This window comes from Enhydra lutris, unplaced genomic scaffold (genome assembly GCF_002288905.1).
Source record: "Enhydra lutris kenyoni isolate GAN:26980312 unplaced genomic scaffold, ASM228890v2 scaffoldscaffold24, whole genome shotgun sequence".
Lineage (NCBI taxonomy): Eukaryota > Metazoa > Chordata > Mammalia > Carnivora > Mustelidae > Enhydra > Enhydra lutris.
This window is the reverse complement of record NW_019154108.1, coordinates 16,217,892-16,245,146: the sequence shown is the minus strand read 5'-3', so window position 1 is coordinate 16,245,146 and position 27,255 is coordinate 16,217,892. Positions and strand designations below refer to the sequence as shown.

At 35.5% G+C, this 27,255-nt stretch overlaps 1 protein-coding gene and 1 pseudogene across 4 annotated transcripts in view; one reads left to right on the top strand and one right to left on the bottom strand.

The window, feature by feature from the left end:
* LOC111150650 (centrosomal protein 350) overlaps positions 1-27,255 on the bottom strand; it is a 156,158-nt gene that overhangs the window by 20,988 nt on the left and 107,915 nt on the right. For all 4 annotated transcript variants that reach the window (XM_022508136.1, XM_022508137.1, XM_022508139.1 and 1 more), the window contains exons 28-34: positions 22,639-22,838; positions 17,119-17,330; positions 14,135-14,279; positions 9,216-9,376; positions 6,224-6,360; positions 3,479-3,561; positions 285-2,281 (exon numbers count right to left, since the gene is read on the bottom strand). In XM_022508136.1, the coding sequence (XP_022363844.1) occupies positions 285-2,281; positions 3,479-3,561; positions 6,224-6,360; positions 9,216-9,376; positions 14,135-14,279; positions 17,119-17,330; positions 22,639-22,838 (2,935 nt within the window). The remainder of the gene's footprint in view (positions 1-284; positions 2,282-3,478; positions 3,562-6,223; positions 6,361-9,215; positions 9,377-14,134; positions 14,280-17,118; positions 17,331-22,638; positions 22,839-27,255) is intronic.
* LOC111150619 lies at positions 17,888-18,552 on the top strand (annotated as a pseudogene).

The following is a 27,255-nucleotide window of genomic DNA, read 5'->3' as shown; positions in this document are numbered from 1 at the left end:
TGTTCAGTGAATCTGAAAGGGACTCTAACCTGTGGAGAGCACCTGAGGGTCACCAATACAGCATAAAGCTGCTAGTGTTTGTGACAACCCTATAGTGACCACTCATGACGTAACAGAGGACAATTATACTTCAGACAGAAAAACAGCAACAAGGCCTTTAAGAACTAGTACATGATTTTTATCTAGTACATAACACATCACAAAAGAACCTATCAGGAGCTACAGAATTAAAATGTGCTACAAAGATAAAGTTAATTGACATTCTGTCTAGATAAAATACTTACAGGTCTGGGGCATATATCTGGTGAAGAAATCTCTTCTTTTTCATCTTCCAATTCAGACCTTAAGAAGCAAGCTGGAACACTTGATGACTGTTCCTCAAGATTTGGGGATAGGGCTTGGGGTGGTACTTTCTTTTGATCATCATCAAGAAGCTCCTGATTGCTAAGCTGGATTTTCTCATCCCTAGCTTTTTTGATTTCTTGTAGTTGACTGACTGTGTCCTTCACAAAGACTGTTAGTAAACTGTCTGTCAGTAAACTGACTTTTTCTAGCTGTTGCTTTGACTTTTCCCCCTCACTTTGTGATGACCTCAGCTGGGCTTCCAATTGGTTCTTTTCTCTCGTTAAAAGATCCAGAAGCGGAGTAGAAAGCTTTTCTGACACCTCGGGATATAGGTTCTCTTCCTTTTCTGTAAAATGCTGTTGCTTCTTTAACTCTTCAGAAAAGTTATTATCTAAAATATCACCTTCTACAACAATGGAAGCCTTTTCTGTGGCAGGAGAAACAAGGTCTTTGTTTTCCTTTGAGGAGATCGGTGAATCCACCAAAGACTGCTGGTGAACATGGGTTTCAAGTACCCCAGAAATGTCCTGAATGTTGTCTGTTTCTATTTTAAGGCTTCTATCAAGTGAGGCTTCTATATCATGCATACTAGGTAGAGAGTTCTCATCAAAATACTTAACTGCTTCCTTTTCTCTATCAAACTTTGAATCCAATATATCTTTCTGTTCGTGATTATAGTACTGATACTGTCCATCTGAGTAAGACTCTTCATCTTCATTTATGTCTACATAGTCCTCAAAGTTTTCTGGAATGTGAGATATTTTTTGAGGAGGAGCAAAAATACCATGTTTCTCTTTGCACACAAAGTATACAATCCCGTCATACGTTCCATTGTTATTTCCTTCAGCTTTATCCAACTCCACTCCAGCCCAAAATCCTTTAGCAAAACTAGTCACACCTTTGAATCGAAGAGTTCCTGGCTGAACATTGCCAATCAACACCCTATCACCAATGTGGAAATTAAGTAACTCATCTGCCACAGAAACTGAAATGAAGGAAGGGGATTCCATAATTCCCTGCTCATGCTCTACATCACCGCGCTCCTTACTTTTCATAAGCTCAGTAGGGGACTTGAGTTCCAACAGCCTCTCTGAGTGGATACTGCTATGAACAGAAAGGCTTTTCTCACTGAGGCACTCACTGATTTCGTCATCACTGCCAAAGCTAATGGCTCTACTTGTAGAGTTCCCGGCTGGCTGTGATTTGTCTCTGTGAGACTGAGAGTCTTTCCTGAGTGACAACAAAGATGACACCTGGAAGTCATCTTTGTACAATTCAGCTGAAATGTCTTTCTTAAAAGAAGACACTTCAAAATCTTCAGAATATGATATTTCTTTAGGAGCAAAAAGATGTTCTAACAAAGACAAGTCCCTTTCCTTTATATTCTTTTGCTCTGGAATGTCTTTTTCTGATTGGATGTTCAAACTATGATCCATATCTGGATCGGACTCTTTCTCTTTCAACTCCTTTCTGTGAAGACTTTCAATGGCTAATCTAACCAAGTCTTTCTGAACATTTACAGAATCTAAAGGAAGATCTTTCCTTGAAAGAATTTCAGATGAATCTCCCTGTTCCAGGTCTAGTTTCAGTAAGACATCAGACTTCCCGGATTGTTTCGAACAGGCATCTTCAATCACAGGCGCCTCCAGTTTTGTATAGTCTACTTCTTGTATTTCTGATTTTTGACTAGAGTCTTCTTGGGCATCTGACACATCCAGAATTCTACTAGGGGCATTCAATTCTTTGAGAAGAGGTAATGAAGGTACATTTTCTAGAGAATCTCCAGATTCTGCTCTGGTTCTTCTTGATGATCTAAGGATTGGAGATGAAGTATGAAAATGCTCTTCTGTCTGTCTATCCAACTCAATCACTCTCTTTGCATATGCAGATAAAGACCTTTCTGATACCGATCTCTCAGAACCTGCCAATGCAGCATCTTAAAGGAAAAGAAAAAATCATTATCAAAATTATTTAATTATAATCTTTCAACATCTAGAACCAAAGGCTAAATAAAAGCCAAATCTTTATGAGGAAAAAACTCTGGTCAATAACTATAACCTGTTTTGGTTACTATAAAAGTAAGTTTTTCCTTTAAGAGAACATATTGTACCAACAATAACCAGAACATTTAGAATGACTGAAAATTTAAAGTTTGAGATAATTTCTTAAATGTCGTCTTAACTTATAAAGTGAAGAAAAATGGCTCTAAGTTTATGAAGACATTGATTTGCATGATCATCCTGAAATCATGCAAAACCAGAATTGTACGATGGATATTACATATATATTTCATATAGGAAAACAATGAAGGAAGGACAAATATACTTCTATATATACTTCGAGAAGAATGGATTTTCCTGGAGACTTCAACTAAGCTCTCAAATGTAAAAAAAAAAACACAAGAAAAAAGAAAACTATTTTTGCAAATACAGCATTTTTAAATAAAGATTTATTTATGTGGGGAGAAGAGCGAGAGAGAGAGTGAACTCAAGTTGGGGGAGGGGCAGAGAGAGAGAGATAATCCTTAAGCAGACTCCCTGCTGAGCACACAGCCCAATGTGGAGCTCAATCCCAGGCAGCCCAAAAATAGCATTTTAAGAGCTAAAATTGCAGAAGAAAAAAAAAAAAGATGTGATGCGCTAACAAACCAAGAATTAAAAGTTTTTAATTCAAATCCCTATTTTGTCATTGCCTGTAAGTAGGCTTTTTTATGCATCAGTTTTATTTTCTCATTGAATTGTACTTTATTTTCAGTAATTCTTACCTTTCTTTGGATTAAGTTGAAAAAAATATATATGACCACTTAACTCTGAACAACAGTATAGGCTAAAAAATATATACTCAGTTATAAAATCTGATTAATGTTGCCAATGATACACTTAGCCATTTTAGATTAATGTCTTTATGCTTCATTTTTTAATCACAAATTTGGGACAATAAAGACTTATTCACAAAATTTATATATAACAAATAAATCACTTTAAAATATCAAAGTAACTTAAAATTTCAATAATTATTATCTTTAAGAAATTTATTTTTCAATCAAAAAGCTGTAGAGGTAGAGTTGTGTAGGCACTTGGATAAATCCTTAGTCTACGTAGACAAAGCACAATTATTTTTTCTAATTACATACCAACGTGTTCAGCAATGGACTCCAATGATCCTCTGGAGCGTTCTGACTCTGTTAGTGATTTCCAGTTCTTTGCTGTTTCGGATCTGAAACAGAAAATTAATGAGTAGAAATGTACCGCTGATACTATAATAACTGGTAACAAAAAGCAGTCAAGTCTTAAACAACAGTTTCTCCTTCACAGGAGGTGCCCTGCTCTGTCACTTTCATTAAGCCTGTTTTTGGCCCTTAACACTCTAATTAGATAATCCTGCTTCTTTTAGTGAGACAGAGACCACCAGCGTGAACTTTCTTACTGCCAAACTTCCCATCTACAAATATATCTATATTCGTAGCCTTTCTTCCCGTCTGCAAGAAAGAAAAAGGGGTGTCTTTCACCCTTATTCAAAGCTGATTATTTGAATCTCTTTCTTCCTAAAATCTCACACAGTTCCACAGTCTCAATAATGGTACTCCTCAATTATACATTCTCTTTCCTATAATCTTTGATCCTTCAACCTGGAGACTTTTCACCCTTAGCTTGTAAGGATGCTATGAGCCTCAAAATTTTGACCCTCAATTCTTCATTCTTCCACATCCTGCTGTTGTCTTCTCTTATTAAGTTAACAGGAAGAGCTAGCTACCTTCTTCATTTTCTTGCTTTCTCTTTATTTGTGAAGTCATAGTATTTGCCTTCTACTTCTGTCTCTTTTATAATGCCTTTAAATGCTATTTTATCATGTTTGGTACTTGGATCCCTCTTATTCTCTCTGAATGCGTATCTCCTTTGGGTGATATTGTTATATTTGTGGTTTCAACCACCATCTTTAGCTGACCATCCCCATATATCTCACCCTGGTATCTTTCCTGGATAATTTCCCTTAGGTGAACTATGGGCACCTCACAATTAGTATTCTAAAACCAAAATCATAAGCTTCCCATAAAAGAACATCTGATTCTTCCATTTAGGTTGATGGAACTTTGACCCAACCAACTACTTAAGAGAAAACCTGGGAGTCATTCTACATTTCTCCTGCTTCACTATGTAGCACTTTAATTAGTCAAGTCTACTTCTTAAATGTTTCTTAAGAAATTTTAAGAATAAATTCTTTTTTTTTTTTTAAGTAAACTCTACCCCTAATATGGGGCTCAAACTTGCAACCCTGAGATGAAGAGTTGCATGCTCTACTCTCTGAGCTAGCCAAACGCCCCCTACTTATTAAATATTTCTAAACATATCTCCTATCTCTGTTCTTATAACCACTTTTTATTTGAGGCTTGGCTTAGATTCCTGTTCTCCTTGCTTCTAAGCTTACTCTTTCCTATCTTTCCTTCACAGAGTAGTTATAGTCAGAAAGATCTCTCTGTGTGATTGCATTATTTTCTTGTTAAAATCCTCCAATAGCCTAGTTAATAAAACTATAAAGCATGCAATAGTATATTATGTAGAAATCTAAAAATAAGATTTACAGTTTATAATATAATGGAAAAATATAAATAAAATCTAAGCATAAGACATATTGTTGACATTTGCAATTTTCAGGTAGTTGGGTATATAATTTAAACTTCTTTTTACTGCTTCCCTCAGTATTCTAATAATAATAATAACAAATAATAATAATAGTAACTAATACATAGTGTTAATTGTATGCTAAGCTCTGTTCTAAGTTAAGTCTTTTAACTCTCATAACAAGTTAATTAGTCATGTTATTATAGGGATATAAATCCCTATTAAAAAAACCCGAAGCACAGACAAATTAAGTAACTTGTCTGACAAAACTAAATAGCTAGCTGGTATTGGAACCAGGATTCAAACTCGGGTAATGTGAAATTAATTATATTGAGTCTACATTACTTCTGTAACAGACAAAAAAAATCCCTAAACATTTTCTTTAAAAACCTTCAAAGTCTTCACCTCTTCTGAAAAGTGCAGGAGAAATTACTAAGAGTGAGTGAGTTCAAGATTTCACAGTTTGGTTTTTATTTTTCCAGTCTCTTCTAACTTTAGCAACATCTTAATATGCTCAATTTCTATGATATGCCAAACTCCTTACTGCTTTTGGTCATTCATGCAAGCCTTTCTCTCTCAAATGCCCCAATCTGTCAGTCCCCACTGACTGTCTACCCCCTACTCACTGTTCAAAATTTATTTTAAATATAGCAACCTGACTTTTTTAATGCACTTTCTCATATACTCGAGCATCACTACTTAATATCTTCTGTATTTGCATTAACTCGTTGCATAATATTCTATCCCTGGAAAGAACCATAATTTACTGGGCTAGTCACCCATTTTTGGACATAAAGATTGCTTCCAATGTGTTACATTAAGATAAAGGATGTTATGATAAACATATTCATGCAAATAGAGACTTCTGATAGCCTGTATTTTCTCAAGCTAGGTATTCAGAAGTGGAATTACTGAGTCAAAAGTTACAAATTGTCTTTTACTTTTGAAACACTGGCAAACTGCTTTTTAAAAGGTCTATATCGACTTAAAATGCTACTACTAGCAACACTGGAGGATATTATTTTCATTGCAACCACCAGATTTCAGAATTCAAAATATATTTTTTAATTTGTACCTTATTATACATTTGATTTGTGATTTGTATCATACATAACATATCAGTGAAAATATTAACCAGTATTTTTACTTCTACAATTTCACAGTTACTTAAAAGATAGCTTTACTAAAAGTCTTTCTTTATGCTTTACACAAACTTCTCAAACAAGGCAGAATATAGGTAAGTTATCACAAATTTCTACCTGTGTAATGGAAGGGGCTTGATCTTGGGTTTTTCAGAAGCCGAGGAGAGCGTTTTAATCTGAGGCTTGGCTGTTGGTGATGTTTCCAAATCTCGGCTAAGCTCTGCTTCAGTTTTCTTAATGAATTCATCATATGACTAAGTTTAGAAAAATCAGAGGAGTCACTATACAGAATTTTAAAAAACTATTTTAAATTAGAAAATAGTACATTTTACAGTAAAATATTAAAATAGAGAAGATGTAATGTAAAAATCTTCCTCCCAGTTACCAGTGTCCTGGGGCACCTGGGTGGCTCAGAGGGTTAAGCCTCTGCCTTCAGCTCAGGTCATGGTCCCAGGGTCCTGGGATCGAGTCCCACATCGGGCTCTCTGCTCAACCAGTTACCAGTGTCCTAAATCAATCAGGAAATGACAGTCTCCACTCTACAGAAATTTAATACCTATGAACCAATAATTCAGGTTCTGCCACATTAAAAAACTTCTTTAGCTGATCAGGTAATTATTCTTTAAAGGCTGTCCTAATACTTCCATGTTATTTTTAAGTTTAGCCACAATGCTGAGTTAAATGGCACCTTTTTAGGAATACAAATCCAAAGAATACTTGGGAATACAAATCCTGAGGAAGAAGGAAGGGTGTGGTTAAGAATATGATAGCTCAGAATTACAAAAAATGTTACCAGCCATTCCTATCCATTATCACTAGTGTATAATCCTAATTTGGACGAAATCTAAGGGAAGCCCTTCATCTACTATATTTCTTAATTTTCTGGCCTAAAATCCCTACTTTTACATCATTATCTGAGACTACAGCTGTTCTCTTTAACACTGAATGTTCAGTACCAACTCAATGTGTTGGCCCCAAATAGGCTGTCAACAAATATTACGACTGAATGGATGTACAGATACTATTCAACTGCTACAGGTCCCTAAAACTTGGGCTAAAATCGCTACTTTTACAACTTGCACTATCCATATTACCTTCCTCTGAATTCTGATCTGAAAGCTATACGTACATGAATGTAGCTGATTTATTACATCTGTGATTAAATAAAATCTGAAGGATTTTATATGAAATGCTATCTATTATGTATTTCTCCATCATATACTATAATTCTAAAACCTAAATACAGAAATTTCTTTTCCCTGTAAACCATTTAATAAAATGGTGGATGACATGGATGCTATGGCTCTTCTCTAGAGGTCTTTCTGGCTGGCGTTTCCATTAATGAACATTTTTGAGCAACACCTTTCAATCTAAGTGTATTTCATTTAATTTTCAATGGCTCCTCATGACCTACATTAGTGCTTTTAAATCCTGGGCTCCACCCTAGACCAATTAATACCTCTGGGAGGGAGCCTGAATATTTGTATTTTTCAAAAAGCTCCTCAATTAATTCTAATGTGTGGTCAGGCTTGAAGACTGCTGACTGGAAGGCCAAACTCATCAGTCTGACTCTAAGGTCCTGAACATGATCTTCATTTTTAAATTTTACCAATCCTTTCCAACATGATCTGGCCAGTGTGGTCATTCTACCTTAGCCACTTTTCCTACTTCTAAACATCTGTGCAAGTTACAATCTGTGTTCCCATCTCTGTATCATATATTCGTGTAACTGTCTATTTTCTCCACAACTGTTAATAGCCTTATTTTCTATGTGGAAGATAGTGCAGTATAATGGTGAGGGTACAAAATTTAGAATTAGAGATATATTAAAATCCTAGCTTTACCATTTATGAGCTGCGTGTCCCTCAGTATCAGGGAAACTGAGGAAACTCAGTTTCCTCGTCTGTAAGACAGGGACAGTAAAGCCATACATTGTTGCTTGAGGATAAATGAAGAACATGTGTGAAGTAATTAGCTGAGTTCTTGGCATACAAATAGGCATTTAAATATCTGATGATTAAACTAATAAAGGTAGGAGGAACACATATTTGGTGTGACCACAACAAGGATCATTAAAAAGACAGAAATACTGTCTAAATTTAATAAAATTTAGTTAAATAAATAAATAAAATTTAACTAAATTTAATAAAAAGTTTTCTAACATGTAGAGAACCTAGAGTCTAACAATGAAACCAACTGCCTTGAAAATTTGAAATTTCCTATTACTGGAAGTGTTCAGGTAGAAGCTGAATGGTCTTCTCTGGTGATGCCATGAGAAATAATTCTTGTGAGGAGCAGAAGTTTATATCGATCCTATGATGAATGTAGCAGTTTAGGAACATGAGGCTGGCAGAAACTATGCAAGCAACAGGGAAGCAACCAGAGACAGGGACATTCAAGAGGCTACACAGAGAGGTCATGAGGATCCAAAGAGCATGAAGCAGTTGGAATGGAAAATGATAAGCAAGAAGATTTATAAAAAAAAGAATCAAAGGGTGACTGAATGGATAGGACAAAATAGAATAAGGAAGCTATGAAAACCAGGTTTCCAGCCTGGGGCAGAATCAGGGAAGGCTGCTAGAGCTTAGGAGAAGAGTCAAGTTTAGAATTTTCATTTTGGAGCCATTCAAATAGTACAAAGAGTCACGTTAATAAACTGTGTGGCATGAAATATCACTCTGCTTAAAAAACAAGTTGTTTTTAAAAAGGCAGTAACAATTACTGATTATTTTTTGTAATTTTTTTTTCAGTGTTCCAAGATTCATTGTTTATGCACCATACCCAGTGCTCCATGCAACACATGCCCTCCTTAATTACTTACCTGATGATTCTCTGCTTCAGAGTGCATGGACATCAATATTTCACAGGTCTATTTAGAAAAAAAACCTTTAACACTTGATTTTAATATTTACTTAATAATTGATATAATATTTATTATTTTAACATTTAATTTAATGTTTTAGATTGTCGCAGATTTTTTAGAAAGGTTAAAATGTGGCACCAAACTAATACTGAAAAATTCTAACCCATGACTTTATTAACAACATTAAAAACAGACTTCACATACACATTAGCCTTGATATCGAACCCCCTTCCTCCTGTGTCTCACCTCTAACTGTTTGATCAGACTGGCTTCTTGGGCTTTCAATCTTTCCTTCTGCCTTTTTCTCTGTTCCTTCTTTAGCTGGTCCACAACTGATTTCCTCTTCCGCAGCTCATCCTTTAGGGCTCTGATCCTACCCTCAATGTCACTTTGGTCGGATGTTGTTTCTGAAAGAGATACAAAATCTCTTATTTAGTTTTAACTTAAGAATAGTTAATTCCGGGCACCCGCATGGCTCAGTCATTTAAGTGTCTGACTCTTGCTTTTGGCTTAGGTCACGATCTCAGGGTCCTGGTACTGAACCCCACATCACGTTCCACATGCAGGGAGCCTGCATGAGATTCTCTCTCTTCCCCTCTGCCCCTGGCCCCTTGCTCCCTCTCTTTCGCTCTCAAATGAATAAATAAATCTTTAAAGAACGGAGAGTTAATTCAATAGCTATTAATATTATTCATGAAAAGCTGCAATGTGATATTAAACTTGGATAAAGTCAATCTAACATTTAAAATTAAGGAATTTGAGCTTTTGAAAAAAATTTATTAGTGATTTACATTTCCTCTCCTTTCCCCTAAATCTCTATTGGGCGGGAGGGGTGGGGTGGAGGGGGAGGTTTCCACCTATTTTTTTCACTTTCTAATTATACTATTTGAAATTGCAAATAAATCTCAAGGTACCCCATCTTGGTGAGATAAGCAACTAGAAGTTGAAAAATTTTTAGGTTAATAAAATTTGGACATTTTTTTAAGGAACTATTTCCTGATGACAAGATAATCATATTTATCTGTCTTTCCCCTTAGTTGTTAACAGTTTTTAAGTCATATTAAAATCAAACTGATTTTCTGTCTTTTGTTGTTTTTAAAGTAGGCTCCACTCCCAGCATGAACCCCAATGTGCGACCTGCACTCACAACCGTGAGATCAAGACCTGAGCTGAGATCAAGAGGCAGATACTTAAGTAACTGAGCCACCCAGACACCCTGAAATTCTGTCATTTTATTTTTTTTAAAGATTTATTTTAGAAAGAGAAAGAGTGTGTATGCGAGCAGGGGGAGGGCAGAAGGAGAGGGGGAGAGAGAATCCCAAGCAGACTTCCCACTGAGTGCAGAGCTTAACTGCAGGGCTCGATCTCATGACCCTGAGACCATGCTCAGGGCCAAAACCAAGAGTCAGAGGCTTAACCAACTGAGCCACCCAGGTGCCCTGAAATTTTGTCATTTTAAACTATGAATCATCAGATGATGTCTTAATGCCACATAAAAGGGAACAGAGAAATTAAAAAGAAATATACTCTGCTGTAACCTTTCTTTAGAAGCTCTTAAAATATTTAAAATAAATGAAATGAAGCTAGTTACATCTTATTTTCTTCCCAATAGTTCCCTATACACACAAAGTAGATGCCCAGTCATAGCAAAATCATGAAAAAGACATTTCATTATAAGTACCACACACATGCTATGAAAATCGTATCATTTAAAGCTGCTGCTTAGGGAAACCTTCTTGGGTCCCCTCCCTCCTCAGCAGCTTTGTACCATTACTTTGCTATCGCTCAGTAAACCTTGATTTACTGCCCACCAAAAATTTAAATAATTAAATAAACAAATACGCTGCTTATTTCACTACATATGGAAATTACATAGAAATACAAATGACTATTCCTCACACTTCCTCCTAAACTCACGCAATGGTATCAGTTTCACACATTAATGCTGAGTGAGACATTTAATAGCAACAGAAATACTATTGTATATAGGCCTGAAGACTCAGATGTACATTACAACACTAGACCATAAATAACCAGATGTTTCTCAGGTTCTTCACATTAAATTGCATAAGAACTAATTACAGAATTTACTTAAATGCAACAGGATTATAGTCTTTTTTGATAGTATGATCCAATATCTGGATTAGAGATAATGAAATCTAAGTTCCTGTCACTTCTCTGCCGTTGACTTAAGGTACCTCAGTAAAGTCACACCCATTTTATACCAGTGGTGGCATCATACTGAGCCTGCAGCATGGGCAAAGCTTATTATTTACTGATTAACACTCACAAAATAACGTAATAATAAAGGCCATTTTCAACTCTGGATCTACTACTGGTCATCAGTAAGGTGTCTGCCCCCTACCAATTTCAAGCATTGATGTGCAAATTAAATAAGATGAATACAGCACACAGCACCTCAACTACCACAAAAGCTCAATAAATGGTGGTAGGATTCATATTCACCTAAGACCAACATTTTATGTAGCTGTATTTTAGGTAATCTATTTTTTGGTCTGAAACCTAAAAATGGTGGTGGTGGGGAGAGAGCAACTATCTCCCTTTCTTTTTTTTTAATTTCTGAAAAAAATAATCAATTGGTTTCAGGCTTAAAAGGTTCTGAACACTTAGCAGCAGGCTTTGTAGAGATTCAATTGATGATTCTAGTATAACAACTGGGAGTAGGATTGCAGGCTGACCTAAAAATTAAAACCTTTCTAAAATGAGGTATAAACCCAAACCTTTTCATCTTCTAAAACTGTGCTTCTTTTAGCTTGATAAGCTTTTATGTGCTTCTGAAACTTGAGACATTACTCTGATAAAATTGTATACAGGACCATTATACTTCCACAGACTTAGTTTCAACTTTGCCCCCCTCCCAAAATGATTATTTTACTATATTTTAAAAACTGCATATGCCAGCAGTGATTATTCTAATAAAAACATTTATCATCTATGGTTGTGAAGATTTAACAGTGGATGATGAAAAACTTGGGAGTTTTTAGATGAAAGACTTTGGAAAATGTTTCTATTTTTAAGTACTAAAGAAACCAAAAGTATACAAATGAAGGGTAGAAATTAAATAAAAGTCTATGAGAGTGAATGGGACTATATTCTATATCTGCCCAAATATAGTATTACTGCATAGTACTTACCATTAGTAACATCTAAGAGAATCTCTACATGAATTTATTGCCTTTACGGAATTCTCTCCTACAGGGATTTTTTGGGTAGTGCGGGAGAGGGGAGGGGACAGGTAAATGACACTTCAATTTGTTTGAACACATCAAGATGGAGAGAATAATCTAATTGAAAAAATTATGTGGCCTGCATTAATTTGGCTTGTAACAAACTCTCCTTCACGTAAGTGAGAAAGGCATTACATAACTCCACTACATTAAGACTGACCACAAAAAATGCAAATAATGATGTCATCAGTAACAGGTAGATGACATCCATAGTTAAAAAATCTCAGAGTGGGGCACCTGGGTTGCTCAGTGGGTTAAAGCCTCTGCCTTCGGCTCAGGTCATGATCCCAGTGTCCTGGGATCGAGCCCCACATTGGGCTCTCTGCTCTGCAGGGAGCCTGCTTCCACCTCTCTCTCTGTCTGTCTCTCTGCCTACTTGTGATCTCTGTCTGTCAAATAAATAAATAAATAAAATCTTAAAAAAAAAATCTCAGAGCTATTTCTCTAAACCTATTCTTACTTGAATTATGTTTTATCAATAAAATAGTGTCTTATTAACATTATCACTAATCCTTGCCCTGTAACTCATGCAAGGATGGTTATGCTCTTATTCTATGGAACAAATGGAAAAGATTATCCAATATGGGAAGGAAACTTGGAGAAAGTCACCACTGAGTAATACAGCCAAGATAAGAATCCACGCTTCCAAGTATGAAGTTTATGTCTACTGACATGTTACTCCACTGGCTGTACATTTTCACCAGAGTATGTGAAACCAAATGTATAATATAATAATTTTCAACAAATAAATATAGTAGACAACATTCTTCAACTGGGTTGACCTAGTAATTCCATTTCTAAGAATTTATTCTTATTGAAATACACAACAAGAAAATATACATGAAGATGTTCATTAGAATACTGGCAATTTTGAGAAACTCTAAATGATCATCACTAGGGAAATGGTTAAATATGTTATGGTATATCTACTCTTTGAGATATTATGCAGTTATTCAAAGAAAAAGAGTGGTTTATAAATATGGGTGATGGAAAATCCCATGATTTACTATTGTTTGAAACACTGAAAACTGGTGGTATAGAAAAGGATCAAAGACCAAAATAAGAATAATATATTTCACTTTTTTTCTATTAAGTGTCTACTCTCAAATGCACACTAAAAATGGCTCAAAAGGCATTCACTCAATACAGTAGCAATCATCCTTGGAACCCTACATAAACTGAGCACTGAGCACTACATAAACATAGATATGTTTCCCAAGATCAAATCTTACAGACTGAAGTCTTACAGAATAGAAGCTGTTCATTCGTTCATAATCTAATACCACAGAGTTTTATAGGAGCAGAGAGGTTACAGGAAAACAGACAATGCTCCCTACTGCCATTTGCAGTCTAGTTTCTACCTTTCCTCCTTTGAAACTTAGACTATCCTGCACCACCTTCCTATCTCTCCTCATGGTCATCATTAATTCATTCAAGAAATATTTAATAAATACCTGCTATTTGCAATGCAAAGTACCTGCTAGGTTCTAGTGCCATAACTTTTAAAAATATATAGACTTGCCTTTCTAGGAGTCTATATGCTAGTAAGGGAGACCTGCTGGGTAAAGTCTGGTTATAATTTATATACTGTCTGGTATAACAAGTTGAAGCACAGAGCACTCTGGGAACACATAAGCAGTATCTGGCACATGGAAAAAAAATTCAACAAATGTCTGATGAATAAAAGGCTGCCCGTTAGCAACCCAAGAATGTAACAGTTTGTCGTATTTTGTATAATAAGGGAAATAATTAATTATCAATGAAAAGCAATGAAATTATGTGATTTAATCTTGGCAAGCAAAAAGCCTTTACAAATGCAACAAAAGATAACATTATTAACAGATGGATAGACAAAGCTTACTAAAGAGGAATTCAAATATAATATGAATAAAACTAATTCCTTGTTATTAGTCTTACCTGACTGTGTCATAGATAATGACTCATCTGACCAACTGTAACAGTGCTGATGGGACTTGACAGGTAGACGATACTGTCCTCCAGTCCTATGACTTCCTTTGCTAGACTCCTGCTTTGACACAGATGTGCAGCTTTTGGGAGGTGACTGTTCAAACAGAAAACCAAGTGTGAACTGTTTTGTGAGACATTTGTAAAATCTATTTAACATTCGAGAAACCAAGCAGTTAAAGATAATATTTACAAAGAGTTTTAAGTAATTCTGTGACAATAAAAAGTAAAAACAGTTTACAAATTATACAAAGGATAAGACCTCAACGTTTTTTAAAGTCACAGAAAAAAGCTATATAAAGAAGTATGCTTTTTAAAAATGTTTATAATAAAGTAGGAGTGGCTACTGTTTAAGTGATATTTATCATCTTTTTTTTAACTAAAAAAATTCTAAATATGGTACAGGTATTTTTTCAGCATAGTATTTTAATTTCCTTCAGATGTATTCCCAGAAGTGGAGCTGCTGGATCATATGGTAGTTCTCCATTGACAGATAATGGATAAAGAAAATGTGTACGTATACATGTGCATGCATGCACAGACACATACACAAACACAGACACACACACAGAGGAATACTATTCATCCATAAAGAAGGAAGGAAATCCTGCCATTTGCAACATGGATGGACTTTGAGGGCACTGTGCTAGAAGAAATAAATCAGACAGAAAAAGACAAATACCGTATGATCTCACTTATATGTAGAATCTAAAAAAAAAACAACCAAACTCACAGAAGAGGTCAGATTTGTGGTTACCCGAGGTGGGGGGAATTGGAAGAAGGTGGGAAAAGGTACAAACTTCTAGTTATAAGATACATAAGTCCTAGGGATGCAATGAACACTGTGATGACTAATGAATGTTGCTGTACAGTACATGTAAAAATTGCTAAGACAGGAGCTTAAACATTCTCATTATAAGGAAAAAGACTTTATTTTTTTTGGTTACTATATAAAGTAAGGGATATTAACGAAACTTATTGTAATAATCATTTCACAATATATGCATGTCAACCCATTATGCTGTACACCTTAAACTTAAACAGTGCTGTGTATCAATTATATCTCAATAAAACTGAAAAAAAAACCTTAAAAATACTAAATATGTACTAGTTTTGTGGAAAGGAGGAAAAAAGAGGGGAAAGAAGAGAAGAAAAGAGAGCATAAAGACTGTCCACAGAGCATATTACAAAGGATGTAATTTCTACCCTGACATCAGGTGGAAGTGAGAATGCCAACTTTGCCATCTAGCTATCACCACTTCTTATTTCTGTGAATCTGGGCAAGTTTCCTACCCTGCTGAGCTTTGGAGTGGGGCTTAACACAGTATCTACAGAATTGTGAGGATAATCCACATAAGGCATTTAGCATATTAGTTGACACTTGGTAAGTAGCAATCAACAAATAGTAGTTTTTATTATAAAAACCACTTTAAGACACGCTAGTTTTAATTCTTTGACATATTTTCTTGAGAGGAAAAAAATAATTTTTAGAGCTTGATCAGGCGATGGTTATTCTAAATCTTAATCACAATGCTAGGTAGGATCTAATCAATACACAGGAAGTAATAATAAGATTGTGTAAAAAACATAACTTTGTTGTGAATTCCATGCTACAATTATATATACAAGCCTATTTTCACAGAACTAAGAATTTGCTAACATAATTTAATTAGAAGCCTTTTATAATCTAAAACCTCTGTTTTCAGGTATGTGCCCAAGACATTGGAATATTTTGCAACATAGCACGAAAACAGCTTCTTTGTTAGATCGTTGTTTTAAAAAAATGGTTTTCCCTCAAATCTTACAGTTGCATAACACACATGATTCTGACTGATTTTTTAATGGGAAAATGCAATTCATTCTTCATATCCACAATAAATTGAAGGTTCTACCAAAGGATATTCCATTCTGCATGTAAGTGTATTCCTTTTTTTAGACATAGAGAGACCTTAACAAAGTTTTTCACATAATATTTAATAATATGTTAATTCCTTTATATACTTTATAAAATCAAATTTAAAAACAAAAACACTTAAAAAAAAGAAAAACACTTAAGTTTCTAGCTTAAATTTTTATCAGATAGATTTTTTTAATGATGTACAGAATTAAGGACAATGTAGAAAACCTTATTCTAATAGTGACTATTACTCTAATTTGGAGTCAATAACCATTTCAGATCTGCTTTAAAGAGATGAAACCACTACTTTTATTCTGATTTATAAGGGCAGTTATTAACTAAATTACAGATAGGCACAATGGTATGGTTTAAGATCTTATTGTTTCTATTATATGACAGAATAGATTTTAATAAGAACTTGTGTCATTCCAATATATTATCTTTAAATTTAAATTAAACGTAAATTATTATTTTTTTTAAAGTTTTATTTATTTAAGTAATCTCTATACCCTATGTGGGGCTTGAATTCCTGACTCCAAGATCAAGAGTCACATGTCCTACTGCTGAGCCAGCCAGGTGCTCCAACCTTAAATTATCTTTCAAAGATTTTAGAAGTTCCTGGGGTGCTTGGGTGGATCAGTTGGTTAAACGTCTGCCTTTGGCTCAGTTCATGATCCTGGGGTCCTGGAATGCAGCCCCGCATAGGGCTCCCTGCTCAGCATGGAGCCTACTTCTCCCTCTCCCTCTGCAGGAACCCAGTGCTTGTGCTCTCTTCTCTCGCTATCTCAAATAAATAAATAAATAAAAATCTTAAAAAGATTTTTTAGAAGTTCCTATCCCCTCAATATCAATAGACTTAATAATAAATAATTTTATAACTGCCACTAAAACTAAGATTCATATATTTATAAATCTTTAGAATTCAATGAAAATCTTTACTCCTGTTCAAATGTCATATACGGTATGTTACAGGTATGGGCGATAGTCAACACTATCATGAATTGCGTAAGTTTTAAGGAATAAATATATATTAACTTACATGTTTACTAGGAGAGGTAGAAGATTCCAGTTCCTGTGAAAAAACCATTTCTTCAGTAAGTACACTATGATCTGGGCTCCCTGGCTGCTCCTGAACTACAGACGCAGACGGAAGATAGCCCACAGCAGCGCTGCCCAGCTCTTCTGGAATAGAGCTTTCACTGTGTCGGTGAGAGTAGGAAGGTAGTGGAGATTCTGCTTCACTTGTTATTTCTACGGAGAGAGTAAAAAGGAGAAAAAGTCCACAACCTTGGTCAAAAGAAATGTTCAACTGTTATATTTTTATTTGCTTTTGCCTAATTCCACTTGCTGCACTTATAGTTTTTAATCCCATCACTTAATGAATCATATTAGTATAAAATCTGTTAGTCTAAGAATTTGGGCTGACGCAAACTGAGAGAAGGGCTTAGTTGAAAGGAGAGGGAATTGCTTTACATCTTTAAAAGTATCTTTAATGTCTGGCCTAACAGAAGACAGTTGGATTCTCGTATCTGCTTCTGTCTGCAATCTGGGACTATATGTTGTTTTGGTAGAAGCATATGCAGAAAATCTGGCCTCACAAAGAATACATGTAATTAGAAAGGAAAGAGTATTCCAATAGTCTTTACAGATAATTGTGGGGATTCTTTTTTGATGTTACACCGAAACTTGACACTTGGTACTTTCTTACATGTTAGAACGTGGAATCTGAAATCCTATCAATAAACTTTGTGATCTGTTATATTACAATCCTTTGGTCAACTTTCTACTTTCAATGGATTTTTTGACTCATGCATGATTTTCTATATCATCACTGGGCATCTGTAAAACACTGCTTCACTGAGTCATGATCTTCCCAGTGTTGACACACTTCATCATACAATATGAAAAGATGATTCTGGGCCAAAACTCAGACTTGTAGACGCCGAGCTGCTCCACCACTAACCATGAGCATGGAAGCCAGAGCCACATCTCCCACATGGCTCCTCTGGCCAGCTGGACACCTCAGATGGGAGCTGTGCCTAGACCTGCGCCAGCAGCTCAGCCGCTGGCAGCGGCTCCACCATCTGCTGCTCCACACCAGCAGCCAGGTCTCATGGCCCAGATGGCAACCGCTGCAGCTGGCGTGGCTGTGGGCTCTGCTGTCGGGCACACGATAGGTCACGCCATCAATGCGGGCTGCGGTGGAGGAAGCAATGCTGAGTCTCCAAGGCCTGCATCACTTACCAGGAGCCTCAGAGAACCCAGCCAGCATACCAGCAGCCGCAGTCTGGCCCATGCCACTAGGAGAGAAACAGTTTCTGGAGCGTGACCACAACCAGGGAGACCCTGCGTTTTGTGCAGGTTTCAGCGAGGAGCTGCAGCAGCGCAGATGTGCAAATGGATTAACCTAATCGAGAAGTTCAGACTGAAGATGCGGAACATCATCTCTCATGACCAAGTTAATTTAACATAAAAATATGATTAATAGGGCGCCTGGGTGGCTCAGTGGGTTAAGCCGCTGCCTTCGGCTCAGGTCATGATCTCAGGGTCCTGGGATCGAGTCCGCATCGGGTTCTCTGCTCAGCAGGGAGCCTGCTTCCCTCTCTCTCTCTCTGCCTGCTTCTCTGTCTACTTGTGATCTCTTTCTGTCAAATAAATAAATAAAATCTTTAAAAAATATATGATTAATAGTGGATATATAAAGTGTAAAACACCAGTTAAATCTCTCCTTCATCATTAAACACAGTTTTCTTCAGAATTGGAATGAAAAAGGGTATTCTTACTATACAGAAGTTCACGGAGACGGTCTGAGTTTAGGGCGGGGCAGATGTCTGTGTGCCTCCTTAAGTCACCTTTTGTAATGTTCTCGTTTGTGAAATAATTAGAAGAGTGGTTTTCTCCCCCCACCAAGAAGTTGATTCTAATTAATATCATCACCCATCATATCAGGAACATCTTTTAAGTATTGGAAAGCAGTCCAGTTCACAATGGGGAAAAAAACATTTCCAAAATCCTAAACTTTCACTTGAAATCTTAAATTTTATCACTTGCAATAAATACTGTCACTTGTGCTCCTTTCTTGAAGAGTCAGAGTTACTTCATTTATTTCTGAGAAATTGTTTGCCAAATACCTAAGTAGCCATGGCTTTTAGTTATTTAAGTACAAAGGGTACTCCATGAAAAAAAAGGCTAATTCAGCTTGCGACTCAAATCACTGCATTAAGTGCTTTTCTTCAAGGCAACCACTGTCCTTCGGCACAGGCAAGTGCTTTATGCGTATTTCCTATTTCGTCACACAAAATATTACAAAGATATATACTCAAAGGTTGAGATTCAACAAAATTAGTATTTGTAAACGCTTATTTAAGGACCTCCTTCTGTAAAACTGGCACGTTATCCGTAGTGCAAAGTGGAGAAGAATACAATGATTACCACCACCGCTTGGCACCACTGCCTTGATTCTCGCTAAGTCATCAGCAATTTCGCTATTGTATTTGCTACATCGGTGTAATGGCAACATAGTGAAAAAGGCAAACAACATGTCAGTATTATTATAAAAAGAGTACTAACCTCCCAGATCCTCTGAAAGGATTTCAGAGACCTCCCCAGACTTTCATGGGCCATACTTTAAGAAACACTGCTCTAGGATTCATGCCTGGGATTGGAACCACAGAATTGTAGGATATGTGTACCTCACTTCTATTCTTTTACTGATTGTTTTTACTTCTTATTTTTATTTACTTATTTTGAGAGTGAACATGAGCATGAGAGAGGGGAGGGGCAGAGATTCTTCAGCAGGCTCCACAGCTGGTGCAGAACCTGATGTATGGCTCCATCTTAACAATCCTGAGATCATGACCCAACCCAAAACCAAGAGCAGGAGGCTCAACCAACTGAACCACCCATGTGGCACTCAATTATTTTTAATGCCTCTTTTTTCAACCTGTTTTTCAAACTAGGTTTAATAATTAATATATCAGCAGTTCCTTGTCCTACCTACATACCAACAAGTTTGATGGGTATTGTGAAAGCGCTGAATGATGGCCCTCAAAAAGATATGTTCCTGTGTCACCCCCCAGGAACCTGTGAATGTAATCTTATTTTGAAAAGAGGTCCTTGCAGATATAATTAAGGATCTCATAATGAGGCCGGCCAGGGGGGGCATCTGACTCTTGATTTAGGTTCAGGTCATGATCCCTTGGGGGATCTATGTTTAGCTCCCAGTCTGCTTGGGATTCTCCCTCTGTAGTCCCCGCCACCTCCTGCTCACATGCTTATATGTACGTGTAATCTCTCTCTCTCTGAGATAAATAAAATCTTTTTAAAAACAGTGGAAGGATCTCATGATGAGATCAGCAGCTCAAAGAAGGAAGAACTGTCTCCTGGAACCTTCAGACGGTACACAGCACTGCCAACACCTGCTGTCGTACTTCTGGCCTCCAGAAGTGAGAGAATAAAACATTTTTTAAGCTATCAAATTTTGTAGTAATTTGTTACAGCAGCCCTAGGAAATGAACAGAGGTATCAAATAGTATTTCTTTATGGTTTTAATGCCCTAATTACTAAAAAAGTTGAACATCTGTTCAGATGTTTATTGATAATTTGGACTTCCTCATTTGTGAATTATCTGCTCTTTTGCCCATTTTTTAAAATGTGTCTGTCATTTTATTTTGATTCATAGCAGTTGCTTGCATATTCTTATTCTACTCCTTTGCCAGTCCTATGTGTTGCAAATATCTTCTTTTATTTTGTTGTTTTACTTTTTTTATGGTGTATTAATGAACATAAATTCTAAATTTATTGAAGTCGAATTATTGATCTTTCTCTTTATGGTTTTGCTTTGTATAACACATTAAAGAAATCTTTCCCTCCCCTTGATGTCATATATGATGTCACATATTCTGTGTCATATATGATGTCATATATGGCATATCTGATGTCATATATGAGGTCACATATGATGTCATATATTCCCTCCCCTTGATGACATATATGATGTCACATATTCTCTTACATGGTCCTCTAAAAAGTTCTTTGATTCTAATTTTTAGATTTAAGTCTTTAAAAAAAAAACAACCTTTTAGCTGAGTCTTTTTCTTTTCTTTTTTTTTAAAAAGATTTTATTTATTTATTTGACAGAGATCACAAGTAGGCAGAGAGGCAGGCAGAGAGAGAGAGAGAGAGGAGGAAGCAGGCTCCCTGCTGAGCAGAGAGCCTGATGAGAGGCTCGATCCCAGGACCCTGGGATCATGAGTGAGGCGAAGGCAGAAGCTTTAACCCACTGAGCCACCCAGGCGTCCCCTAGCTGAGTCTTTCTAAACTGTCAATGTAGGGATCCAATTCACTTTTCCCTGTCCCCAAAATTTTATGAGAGTCTCTTTTATCACTGTTCTGTAAAGTTACCTGTGTCAGAAGCCAACTTTCCATATATGCAAGGGTCTTTTTCTGGGCTGTTTCATAGTCTATTTGTCTATCTCTGTGCAAATGAACCTGTTTTAATTATATAATTTTACAAGTTTTGATATATAGTAAAATAAGTTCTCCATTAGCAGTGTCTTTGCTTTTTGGTCCTTTGTTCTTTCATATAAATTTTAAAATGAACTTGTCAAACTTATGAAGAACTCTTGCTGAGTTTCTGATATAAATTGTCTTGAATCTATAAATAAATTCAGGCAGAATTAACATCTTTATGACACTGACTCTGTGAGTATGGAAAAGCTTTCTATATATTTTGGTCCTCTCTAATGTCTCCTAATAAATTCTAAAGTTTTCTCCATAAAGATCTTGTATATTTTTAAGTTTATTCCTAATACTTCATATTTTTTATTTCTATGATAAATAGTATCTCTTTTAAAAATCAGATTTTCTAACCAATTTGTGCTGCTCTATAGACATGTAATTGAATTTTGTTTATAAATTTTATATCCAGCAACCATGCTAAACTCACTTGTTAATTCTAATAACTGACATGTAAATGCTGGATTTTCTATATGCACAGCTTTAACATCTGTAATAATGAGTTTTGCTTCCTCCTTTCACTCCTTAGGTAAAAATAAAAGCATCTTTGTCTTATTTCCAAATTCAAAGGGAAAGTTTTCTATGTTTTATCATTAAGTATGGTACCTTGTTGTAGGTTTGGTTTTCGTTTTTGTTAATAGATATCCTAGATCAGGTAAACAAAGTTCCCTTCCATTGCTACTTTATCTAAAATTTGTTTTATTACAAATGCTTTTTAGATTTTATCAAGTCCTTTTCCAAATCTATCGAGATGTCTTGTAATTTTTCTCCTTTAATCTGTTTAAGTAATTTGCACCACATGATCGATTTTTTAGAATGTGTTAAACCCTACTTGGTCATGGAATATACCTATTTCTTCTAAGTTTTCAAGTATATTAGCATAAAGTTATTCACAATGTTCTCATATTTGCAATGTTGGTGGCATTTGCAATTGTATCGCCTTCTTCACACTTAATCATTCACCTTTTAAAACATAATGAAGTAAATCTTCCAGTTATCTTAGGCTTTGGTTTGTAGTTAGAACAGAGTTAGTATTTATTACCTTTCTGTTCTGTTCTCTCATCCTCAAGTTCTTTCTTAGGAGTTTTCGGTTTTATTAATTCTTTGTCCCAGGCAGCCAAAGCTTGTTTTTCCATTTGACGGATTTCTGCTTCCTCTGCATCCAAACGTCGCTTCCACTCAAGCAGCTCCTCTGCATGTTGTCGCCGTTGCATTAGTTTTTGCTCTCGTTTTGTCAGAAACCTATGGTCACACCATGAAAAACAGTCAGAGAACAAATCTATGGACAGAAATCACTCTGAGAGCTCTACCACTCATTGCCTTATGAACAATCTGTGTAAAAACAGGACATTCATACTACTCCTTTCAAAAACTTTGAAATAACAGAAGCTTTGATGATGAGTCAACATATTCAGAAAACAAAAGAATTTATGTTTTACTTGTAACTGTTTGTAAAGACAAGTTCAGAAAAGAAAATCTTCAGAATATCTGGACAGCCGTGGCTGATAAAACATAACTTACATATTCACTTCTCATAGGTGATTCTTTTCATAACAGAAGATATAAGGAATTTATTCTGAAGGTTCAGACCAGAAACACACAAATCCAAACCCAAAACAACAAAGACCAAAACAATAAGAAAAACAAATCTCAAAGCCCCCAAACAAGCAAGCAAACAAAAAAGACATGTTCATGTCCCTTTCTGACTCTTACTTTCAAATTCAGTCTAGTTTTATTTCAGGTATCACTACACCACTTTTTGGTTCCCACTGCCTGATAGATGCAATGTGAGGTGATAATTGTGGAGAGAACACTGAGCACCACAAGTCAGAGGCCTTATGCATATAAACATAACTAATTATTTACTTAGGTAAGAGGATGCAACAAATGCCTCAAATTTCTCAGTGTAACCCAATCGCTGAAATTAAATAGTCCAATATATCTTAGCTGCAAAGGGTTAAGAGAAATTACTGATTTAGGAAAAAGTTATCTAAGTAGTTAAAAAGCTACTACTAAACTCTCCTCATTTATAGATGCCAAAGATAATTAAAAGGTGGGCTGCTCCTATTATTGGTCTTAGATCTGTGCTGGTGGCTAATCAACAAAAATGCATTCACACATCTAACAAACACTTAATAAAAGGCACAAAAACTGTCATTCCACTTCTTGAACAATCAGCATATCAAATTAATGTGGAAACAAAGATAATCTATGGGACATTTGACAAGAGGCCCCAGGTTGTTAAGAAAAAAAAAAGAAGAAAAGCAATCAAAACAAACAAAAAGAACAGGGCATGCTCTATCAAAGAGTGCACTGAAAAAGGTGCAAAGTTACCTGACCAACTGGTTGTAGATATACAGCTGGAATTTGGGATGAAGGTTGGGAAAACAGACACTGAGAGAGGCCCAGTGGTGAGACGTAAAGACAGAGAAGAAGTAGTGAACAGGAGAGCAGTGTCTACAAAATAAGGAGGAAGATTTTAAAACCAAGAGATCAAGAGGCAGAAAGAATGAGAAAGGGAAAGCAAAAGGGCTGAGTGGAGAACTTTTAATACACTTCCTGAATAATATTATACGCTACTCAGTTAAAGCGAGTGTTATGCTCTATGTGACATATAAAACATGTATGACTATAGATCTTACCGACGATTTCTGAATAAACATGCCTTTCTTCTCAGATGTTGCTTAACCATCATCTATAGTTTCAGGCAGATTTGCTTGTATGTGAGTAAAGTTATGAGAAGTACAATATGGAGCTAAATAAGCTTTCCCATAAGCTTTAACATAGACTACAACAATTACGGCTGTGAACCTAGTACATCCGCAATTCTATACATGTAGATCATCCTGAGCAAATGATTTCTATATCCATACCTGGTCATATATTTTAAGTCTGAAGTTAAATAAAAAGCACTATGTTTGCTTTACCTAGCCTTTACCATCATGATCTAGCTTGAAAATAATAATTTAGAAAATAAATTTAGAGTTAAAAACACCTTGTTCACCTCTACAGCATGAAATTTACTGCCCATAGGACCTACCAAAGGTATCTTGCTTTATATTTACAAAGGCCCACTTTAATAAGATTGAAATACAATATCCAGTCTATAAAATATTAGAATGCATAATTAAGAATAAACTAAGCTAGTCATAATAAACACTCCTGGTTAAAAAAAAAAATCATGCTATGGATAGCTCAAGCATAAGGTTAAAAGAAGAAAATTTCACATGCTAAAAGTTATAAGTAGAAAATTCTCTTCTTCTTAAATAGTAAATCAATCATTTATATATATATATAAATATAAGTATATATATTTGAGAGGATAAATAAGTCTACTAATAGTTTGAAAGGTTAGTTCTCTTTGACAGAGCACGCTCCTGTTCACATGCACACAACAATAACCTGTAGATCAAGGCAACATTTTTTGCCTTGGAAGGGCAAGGAATATCACTATGTCAAAGAAGTGAGAAAATCTAGGTATAAATCCATCTATTCATTTGGATTTTTAAAAGTTTATACAATCTTGCCTAAACATGTATCTTTAGATACACAGACTACTTCAACGTCTGTTTCCTCATATACAACTGAATATTTCACCTCCCCTTCATTTACTTATATACACACACTCACACATACATACACATTCATATTTGGATTGCCTTGATTTTCTGCACTGAAGTTCAAGGAAAAACAGTTTTGCCAAATTTTAGTAAGACACTGCAATCTTCCTTGCCATTCTTTATGAATGTATAACAAACTTATTTTGATGCTAATTATCAAAATACTACACAAAGACAAAGGTACTTGGCAAAAGGTCCAAAAAATCTATTCATAATATTCAAATATCACCCACCCTCTTAAGTATAGAACTGCTAAATGCATGCATGACCTAGTACAAAAAGTAGAATAGTATTGGAACATGTGAAATAAACTGTAAAAAAATTTACAATTTAAATTTATCCAGCCCAATATAGAGACTAATAATTTTCTCTACCAGAACAAGTACTGACCATTTATTTTTCATTTGTAAGGATTAAGCATATTCAAAAGCTAAGTTAGAAACGAACAACAAAAAAAATAGCTAACAGAAAAAGGAAAGAAAATAGGTTAAGAAATAGTGTGAGAAAAGTTCAACTTAAAACTTCTTTCCAGAAACACACCTTCCTTATTTATATATATTCTAGAAATAGTGTCCTTTAAAAGCTAAATAAAATAAAGTTGAAATAAAAGCAGCAGTACTTCACACTGGAGTTAACAATCCTTCAAGATGGTGCAGAAATAAAATTGGTGAATGATAGAGAAATAAATGCCTACTAACAGAAAACACTACTAACAGTGTTTCTTCTAATGGTAACAGAACACTGGACTGGGGTAGGAGTAGACATAATAGATTTAATCAAGTATGTAAATCACTGTGTTCTTACAATGTTTAATCTTAAGAAATTCATGAGTAATTAGTTTTCTTTTTAAAAAATTTATAAAAGAGAAAGAGAGAGTGAGAGCATGTGTACGCAGGGGGAGGAGCACAGGGAGAGGGACAAGCAGACTCTGCTGAGCACAGGGTCCAATGCAGGGCTCAATCTCACCATCCTGAGAGCATGACGTGAGCCAAAACCAAGAGTCAGATGCTTAACTGACAGAGCCACCCAGCCAACCCTGGTTCTCTTTTAAAGTCACACTTTCATACTCTAAACTTGAGCTGTGCAACTATTCAAGCCCAGTAATCAGTTACTCAACACTTTTCCAATTTGAACAGATCCTATTAAGTCATCACTGTAGTTTAAAAAAAAAACAAAACTATGAGTTTATAACAGTCTTGTACCCCTGAAACAATAATGTTATATGTTAATTAAAAAAACAAACAAACAACTATGAGGTTGAAAGCCAATATGCTAACTTAACTCAACTTCAACTTTGGCTGGCTGATGTCCAGAGAGCAGAACCCTAGTTCTGGTTGTGTGTATGACCTGGAACAAGTTACTTATCTCCATGGCCTCAATTTCTTCCTGTGAAACCAAGGGACTACACTAGATGACTTCTCTAAAAGCTCTTTTAGGTCCAACAGTTTATAATGCTTTCTTTCTCCATTCAAGTAGCTCCTCACGCTTTTTTTAAGTTCTTCAAAACACTGCTAGACCATGTGACATAAATGAGAACTTTTTTTTTCCATTGAGTTAGTATAATTGTAGATTGTGTTCCAACATTATTATAAAAACCATGCTATCATTTGAAGGAGCAAAATTATGATGTAAATTTTAAATGAAATTTTGAGGTGTAAAATAATTTGCCTCTGAAAGACATTAAACAAAAGAAAAACCTAACACTTTAAATCATTTTAAAATTCTTTCTGGACCCAAAATTAAATCTATTATTATGATAAATAAAAACGAAACATAGTTTTATCTCAGGGACATGAGATTGAGACCCATTTTGGGCTCCACGCTCAGGAGGGAGTCTTCTTGAGATTCTCTCCCTCTGCCCCTCCCTCTACTTGCATGTCTGCACACACATGCAGGCACTCTGTAAAAAATAAATAAATCTTTTAAAAAGAAGATGTAGTCTTGCAATTTTTCCGAAACAAAATTTATTCTATTACTTAAAATTGTCTAATAATTTGCTTATACTTAAAATACATAATAATTTGAATATATTTAAACAA